The sequence below is a fragment of the Belonocnema kinseyi genome, chromosome 7 (assembly GCF_010883055.1).
Source record: "Belonocnema kinseyi isolate 2016_QV_RU_SX_M_011 chromosome 7, B_treatae_v1, whole genome shotgun sequence".
NCBI lineage: Eukaryota > Metazoa > Arthropoda > Insecta > Hymenoptera > Cynipidae > Belonocnema > Belonocnema kinseyi.
Window position 1 is genome coordinate 87,842,149 of NC_046663.1, and position 8,512 is coordinate 87,850,660.

At 21.9% G+C, this 8,512-nt stretch overlaps 1 protein-coding gene across 1 annotated transcript in view; it reads right to left on the reverse strand.

Moving 5' to 3' along the window:
- LOC117176225 (DNA polymerase delta small subunit) overlaps positions 1-8,249 on the reverse strand; it is a 20,381-nt gene extending 12,132 nt beyond the window's left edge. Inside the window, exons 1-2 of the mRNA XM_033366363.1 lie at positions 7,904-8,249; positions 2,039-2,340 (exon numbers count right to left, since the gene is read on the reverse strand). Of these exons, the coding sequence (XP_033222254.1) occupies positions 2,039-2,340; positions 7,904-8,120 (519 nt within the window). The 5' untranslated portion in view covers positions 8,121-8,249. The remainder of the gene's footprint in view (positions 1-2,038; positions 2,341-7,903) is intronic.
- Positions 8,250-8,512: the final 263 nt, after the last annotated feature.

Sequence of the window (8,512 nt, forward strand, 5' to 3'; positions counted from 1 at the left end):
TTTAATGATAGTAATTTATATATAATTTACGTAATTTATTATATCATAATAATCCTTTATTCAGGCATATCATTTTCTAATAAAAATATTCAATTAAATTTTATTTATGAAGTTTAAATTCATTACACTATTCTGTCATATTATAAATTTTCATAAAATAATTTATAATTTTAACTTTGAAGGTTAATAGTTTATTAACTTAAAATTATTAAAAATAAGTTACTAAAACTTTTAGATTCATAATCTAATAATAGAAACAAAATTTTCTTTTTTATATTTAATAAAAATATTTTTATTACTTAAAATTTCAAAAATTTTAGTGCTTTAACACTTAAATATAAGAAAATATTTAAAATTCAATAATATGTTATAATTGTTATAAAATTTAAAAATATAAAATTTATTTTAAAAATATATTTTATTGAATTATTTATATTAATTAATAAATTATTATTAAAAAATAATATAGAAGTTAAAAATATTTTTAAATAATAAAAAATATAATTACTGTAATTAATAATAAAAAATAAGATATAAATATTACATTGTATCTAATAAAATAATAAATTGTAAATCTTTTTATAAAAAATGTAATAAAGGGGGGTAATCTTATTAATAATATTATTAAAAAAATATATATTAATTTAAATAAAAAATTATTTAATAAAATTAAATCATTTAAAAAATTAATTTTATAATATATTAATAAATAAATTAAATTTAATAAAACTATAGAATAAATTAAAAAATAATAAATAAAGATTTTTTTATAATTTATTAAAATTAATAATATTCATCTTATATGATTAATAGAAGATATTCCTATAATCAATTTAATTGAATTTCATGAATAAAGTAATCTAATTCTTATGAAAGATCCAATAATGATGAATAAATTAATTATATAATAAATTTTATTTAAATTTAAATATTTATTAAAATTTATTTTATTTATTAAAATTTATTTTATTTATTTATTTATTTTTATTATAAAAAGTTAAGTATTTTGTTCAAAATTCAAGTCTTTCGGTAAAAATTTTATCTTTTTTGATTAAAAATGTAACTGCTTGATACAAAATTAATTTGTTTCACTTGAGGATTCAACTGCTTAGTAGAAAATTCGTCTTTTTGGTATGAAAATTCAACAATCTGCCAAAAAAATTTAACTATTTGGTACAAAATTTAACTCTTTTGTAGAAAATTAGTTTTTTTTTCATTTAAAATTAATTGCCTCAACGAATATTGAAACGAAAAAAATATAAACTATAAATTAATGTAATAAAATTTTGTCTAACAACACATCCATTGTTAAAACTATTTTGATGAAAATCGATGTAATTGATTGAAAATTCGTATTTTTTGGTAGAAAATTCACTTATTTCATTGAAAGTTCAACCATTTGATTAAAAATTTATGTATTTTGTTGAAATTTGGTCTTTTCTGGTATAAAATGAATTTTCTTTGTTTAAAATTCAACTATTTCTTTTACAAAATATGAAGATTTACGGGGAGAAACCTATATTCTTGCATTCAATTTTTTTTTAACAGTACAAAACTGAAACAAAGAAAAATGTTCAATTTATCAATTAATATTAAGGGAAATTGAATGAGCGAGGGTATATACTTTTAAAAATATTTACGATAATGATATATCGGTTCAAAAATAACAATATTTTCGCAGGTGGACTCTTATCCTTTTTCCCCAAACCCCGATATCTTGGACCTTTATTTTTACTGAAACTTTTAGCAAAATTCTCAGTTACAAATTAAGTTTCGAATCTGCCTTTAATGAGCTGTTAGATAAAACTGTTAGATAAAAAATGGTTTTAAATGAAAAACAAATAAAGGTGGCAATAAAGTGGTAATAGCAGAGAATTATGAAAAATAGTGTCTTTAGTATCATTTTTTGGAAACAGAACCAAAATAGTGTCATCGCTCAAAAAAGTGTCAAATATTGTGAAAAATGTGTTGAATCCGCGGCCTGCAAATGATTAAATACGTCAGAAATTTAAGGACACAGAAAAATAAATTTGTGAACCTGAAAAGCGCTGGATGCGTCTTGATGGCCCAAGACTGCGCAAACAACTCCGGTGATCGTTTCCTCTCTTTTTACATTTCTTCCGACTAATTTAATGCGCGACGTATCATCCTCGAGAAAAACCTGATCATCGTCACCACAGTAATCATCTCTCGCTGCTGGCAATGGTAATTGGTCGTCTTCGCACAATTGCTTCAGAATCGAAGGTTTCCATTGCTGATTTTTGAACAGAGTTCCAATTACTATAGAACGTTCTTCCTCGCTGTCAGCGAGCTCAGCTAGCTGCAGAATTTTAACGTCCTCTAAAGAAAAATATATATCCTAATTTGATGAATATTATTTAAATAACTCATTTTAACATGACTATTTTTATTCATAACTTCTATAGGTAAATAGATAACGAGAAATTGACATAAAAATTCGAATATTCCATGGACATAAAAACTGTTTATGGAATGTGGAAATAATTATAGTGGTTATTTCTTTTAAAATAGAAAATTCAACTGCTTTGTAGAAAATACAATAATTTTTGTTCTTTCTTGATTGAAAATTCATCTCATTGGCTAAAAACAAATTTTTTTTAAACTTAAATCTATTTTCAGGGTGGCCGTATTAATCATATACAAAAATTTCTTGACATTTCCTGGTCCTAAAAAATTTGTCGAAGTCATTGACATTAAAAAATTCGAATTCTTAAGCAAAAAATATTTCCATTTGAAGTAAGAAAAAATGAGCTGCATATCACTTTAAGTAATTTTAAACTAGAAATATTAAAAATTGACTTCTTAAATTAAAAGATAAATTATTTTCATTTTAAATAGTATAAAGATCCTTGCTTCAAAATTTTATTTCAAAATCTTGACACATCTATACTTTGTTTTACATCTATTCAAACTTTAAATTATTTTTGAAATTTATTCGGAACATCTAAACATATTTTAAAACCTTCCAGATTCATTTTGGACAATTTTATAACTCTTTTTAAATCTTTCTAAATATTATCTTAAAATTAATTTGTCAATATACAAAGTCATTTTCAATTTTCGTACGAATCTTAAGAAAATATTTTTATTCTTTTTGAAGCATTCATAATTCTTAAAAAGCTTCTAAGTTTTTTTTCGAAATCTTTAAAAATCTATATTTTGTTTTAAATGTGGCGTGTGATATTTACATCGAAATTCGTCACGAATAGCCGGATTTTGTCGGTACTTCGTTTAAATTATTTGAAATAATTTCAAACTTTAAAAAAATGTTTTAAAATTGAAAATAGTTTATAAAGTTTATAAATATTAAAATCTGGAAACTCTCAATTTTGAACTGATTCCAAATCGTCTTCTAAAATCAATTATTATTTACTTGTTAATCCTTAAAGCATAATTCAATTTTAAAAATCATTTTAATGCCTATTCACATTTGATCAACTAATAAAGTTTTTTTAAAATCCAAAATTGTCGATTTCAAACGCTACTAATTTTTTAAGTTTTCAAAACTGCATTTTAAAATTCTTAAAATGAAAAAATGTACGCTTAAAAATTAAAATCCAAAATGGAAAATTTAGAAGTGAAATATTTTTGAATTACGCACTGCAAACTGAATGATATCATAATTGAAAAAGATAAAAGTTCAAATGATTATTTACAAAATGATTGAAATCAAACTTTGACAGATTTTTGTCTAAAAACTTGTATAATTTCCGGTAGAATAATAAATTCACGGTCATTTCCCGGTCACATAGAATTCTCAGTTTCCCAGTCAAGCGGCTGGTTTTCTTGGTAGAAAATCAATTTTCTTGGTTGTAAATTCATCTTTCTTTAAAAATATTAATCATTTCATTGAAAATTTAAGAATTTTGTTAAAAAGGCGTCCTTTTTGGTTAAAAGTCTGATTTTTTGGTTAAAATTTTACTATATTGATAAAAAATTGAACTATTTCGTTGAAAACGAAATAGACAACTGCTTTGTAAAAAAATAAATATTTTTTTCTCTTTTTTGTTTAAAAGTTCAACACTTTTATTGAAAATTCATATCTTTCGGTAGAAATTAAATTATTTCAAAATGCAACTGTTTGTTTCAAACAAATTTTTTTTTGGTTAAGGATTCCAATATTTTGTTGAAAATTTTTCTTTTTTGCTTGGAGATTCATCTACATGCCTGAAAGTCAAAATAATTTGTTGCAAATCCATTTTCTCGGTAGAAGTTACATCATTTCAACTAAAAATCATCGTCGCTGATCATGTATTTTGCTGAAAATTCATCTTTTTACTTAAAATATTAATAATTTTGTTGAAAATTCAACAGATTTGTTAAGAATTTATCTGTTTTGGTCGTTTTAGTTGAGAATTCGTCTTTTTGGGTTAAAAATTTAACTATTTTGTTGAAAATTTATATTTTTTGGTTAAAAAACAAGTATGAAATTGTTTCTTTCGAACTTTCTAACATTTTTAATTTAGATATTTTCGAATAATTGAATCTTCTAAAAATTTGAAGCGTAGTAAATTTTTGGTTTAAGATTTAATTTAAGATTCAAAATCTATTGGTTTACAAATTATAAAGCGTGTAGGTACGAAAAAGCTTCACATTTTAACACTTCCAAATTAACAATTTTACAGTTTACTCTAATGGTTTCAAATTTTGAACCGTTTTAATTTGGTTATTCCAAAAACAGGACATTTTTAGAAAAATAGAAGTAAAAATTTTCTTTAACACTTTTTTGTCACTTGAAATATCTAAACTTTTAAACGAAAAATATTAAAAATGATACAATTACAAAGCAACAGCCACCCAAATTAAACAATTTATTTCGAGGCTCCCAAAAAACACTTTTAGTACTACAAATCCCAAACTAAAAATGTACAAGCTTGAGTCATTACAATGAAAATAATTATGAATTCCTTTAATTTTTAATGCTGCTTTCATTTATAAAGTTTTATTGAAATTATTCTTTAAAAGTTTTTCGTTTAGTATTTCTTTAATTTTATTGTTAATGTTTTCAGCTGCTATTTTAAGTGTTCTGGATTTATAGTCACTCAAGCAATCCAAATAATCTTAAAGTTTGTTGACGTGGAATTATTTCAATATTATCCTTTTCTATTTCAAGATTATTTAGTAATCAATGATTTTATTCAAAATTGTAGAATTATGAACAATTTGCATTTTAAACGACAAAATGTTAAACATTTATATTCTAAATCATAGTTTATACAATTTTGTATGATTTAAATTAAAACCAAATTTTGTTTTAAATTTTTGTAATAAACACATTATACCAATCTTAAAATTTTCTAAGATACAATTATTCAGCAATCAATTATTTCAATTAAAACTTGTATAAATTTGAAAACTTTAGATTTGAAACGATAAAATATTGAAAAATTACATTCTAAATCCAAATTTCTACAATTTAAAATTAGTTAAATTAAAACCAAATAGTTTTGAATTTGCTGACATGAAATTAATTCAACGTTAAGCCTTTATATTTTAATTATTTATCTAAAAAGAAATTTAAATTAATATTTTACAATTTTGAACAATTTAAATTTAAAACGACCAAATATTGAACGTGTATTTTTTAACTCATAATTCATAACATTGTAAATTATTTAAATTAACACCAAGTACATAGTTTTTAATTTTTTTATAATGTCATTACTCCGATTTTAACTAATTTCATTTAGCTACAAAGGATGTTAATTTAAGATTGTACAATATTTAAATTCTAAATAATAATTTATACAATTTTGAATTGTTTAAATTAAGACTGAATAGTATTAAAGTTTGTTAACATGACATTATTCAAAAATTAACTTTTTCTATCATATAATTATTTAGCAATCAATAGTTTTAATGGAAAATTGTATAGTATTGAAAAATTTTAATTTGATAAGATAAAATGTTGAACGTTCAAATTCTAAATCCAAATGTATGCAATTTTAACATGACATTATTCCACGATTAACTTTTTCTATCATGCAATTATTTAGTGACCAATGGTTTTAATTAAAAATAGTTTAATTTTTAAAATAATAAAATATGTTCAACATTACTATATCTAAATTTATAAAATTTTGGAACCAAATAATGTTGCAGCGTGTTAACATGGTATTATCTCAATTTTAACCTTTTACTTTTTATAATTATTTTGCTATAAAGGATTTTAATTTAAAATTGTAAAATATTGTACAATTTAATTTTGAAATGAAAAAATGTTGAAGGTTTATATTCCGAATCATAATTTATACAATTTTTAATTATTTACATGGAAACCAAATAATTTTGCAGTTTGTTAACATGGTATTATTTCAATTTTAACTTTTTACTTTTTACAATTATTTTTCTATAAAGGATTTCAATGTAATATTGTAAAATATTTAAATTCTATGTCATAACTTTTACCATTTTTAATTATTTAAATTAAAACTAAGTTTTAAAGTATGCTCACATGACAATATTCCAATTTTAACCTTTCTACCATGCAATTATGTAGCAATCAATGGTTTTCATTAAAAATGGTTTAATTTTGAAATATTTAGATTTGAAATGATAAAACCTGTCAACATTTCTATATCTAAGTTTATAAAATTTTAAAATCAAATAATTTTGAAGTTTGTTATAACGTGACTTTATTTCAATTTTAACCTTTTCTATTTTAGCATTATTTAGATATAAAGAATTTATTATTAAAATTGTACAATCTTGGAAATTTTAAATTTGATATGAAAAATTGTTGAAGGTTTATATTCCGAATCATAATTCATACAATTTTTTATTATTTACATGGAAGCCAAATAATTTTTAAGTTTTTTAATATATTATTTGAATTTTAACCTTTTATTTTTACAATTATTTAGCTATAAATGACTTTTATTTAAGATTAAATAATATTTAAATTCTAAATCATAATTTATACAAATTTGAATTTTCACAATTAAAACTGAGTAGTTTAAAGTTTGTTAACATGACATTATTCCAAAATTAACTTTTTCTATCATGCAATTATTCAGCAACCAATGGTTTCAATTAAAAATGATTTAACTTTGATATATTTAGATTTGAAACGATAAAATGTGTTAAAAATTTTATTTATCAAAATGAAAAACCCAGCAGTCTTGAATTCTGCTAACATGACATTAATTTAACGTTAAACATTTATATTTAAATTATTTATCGGTAAAGAATTTAATTATAAATTTTACAATTTTGAACAATTAAAAACAATTCTAAATCCAAATTCATGCAATTTTGAATTCTTTAAATGAAAAGCAAATAATTTTGAAGTTTTTTAACGTGAAATTTCAATTTTAATCTTTTCTTTTTTACAATTTCTTTTTCTACCATTTTCTACCATGCAATTATTCAGCAACCAATGGTTTAAAAATAAAAATGGTACAATTTAGAACAATTTAAATTTGAAATGAGAAAATGCTAAAGGTTTAAATTCTGAATCATAATTTATACAATTTCGTATTGTTTAAATTAGAAACAAATGGTTTTTTATTTATATATAATAATATTATTCTAATGTTAATCTTTTTATTATAACATTATTTAGCATTCGATGATTTTAACTGAAAATTGTACAATTTTGAACAATTTAGATTTGAAGCGATTCTAAAATATACAAATTCAATTGCAGTTATTTGCAGTACCTATGATTTGCATATAGTTTTAGTTTTTGTCGATCTTTGATATTAGCTCACGCTGGCATAAAATTCCACTGGGATCAAGGTTGCTCTCGTTCTTCCTAATTTCAATATTCTTATAGAATATTTTTTAAACATAAAGAATCGAATAAAAATAGTCAAGATATATAGACTTTAGAAAATAGAAACTGTAAAATATTCGTTTTAAAAAATTTGAAAATCCTTACTCCACTTTTTTCGACATTTTTCAGCAAGTACTTTCGACAATTCCGAAAGCCTGGCTGTGTAAATTTTTGCAAATTGTTTCGAATAATTTCCAGATTCTGTGATAAATAACTTGGACAGGTCTTCATATTCAACAGATTCTCTTTCAATAACCTCGATTGTGCCAAAGTCATTTTCAAATTCAGAGGTATCCATGGGAGTTTCCTTGTCCTGCATCATTTTTAAAGTTTGAATCTAATCAATAAACTTTCTTCTTGCCTCAGGAGAGTTGTTTTTAAAGATTTGTCACCGTTTTCACTCTTAAAAAGCTTAAAAAGAACACTACAAAAATTTGTTGTTCATACAAAACATAACCAAACTTTCTTAGTTTCTTTCCCGCCATTAAAATTTTGCGATACTTGCACTTCCTGGCGATGAATCGATACACTATATTTAAATTTTTAATTTAAATTTTAATATATTGGATAGAAAATATGATTTTAATCATGTTCAAAAAATACGTAGATCTTATTTAAGTATTGAAGAAAACACTTAAGATAAGGTAATTTTAGGTATAATGTTAAATGATTTTTTAATGATATCTGCCATTAATGAATTTATTTTGAAAAAAT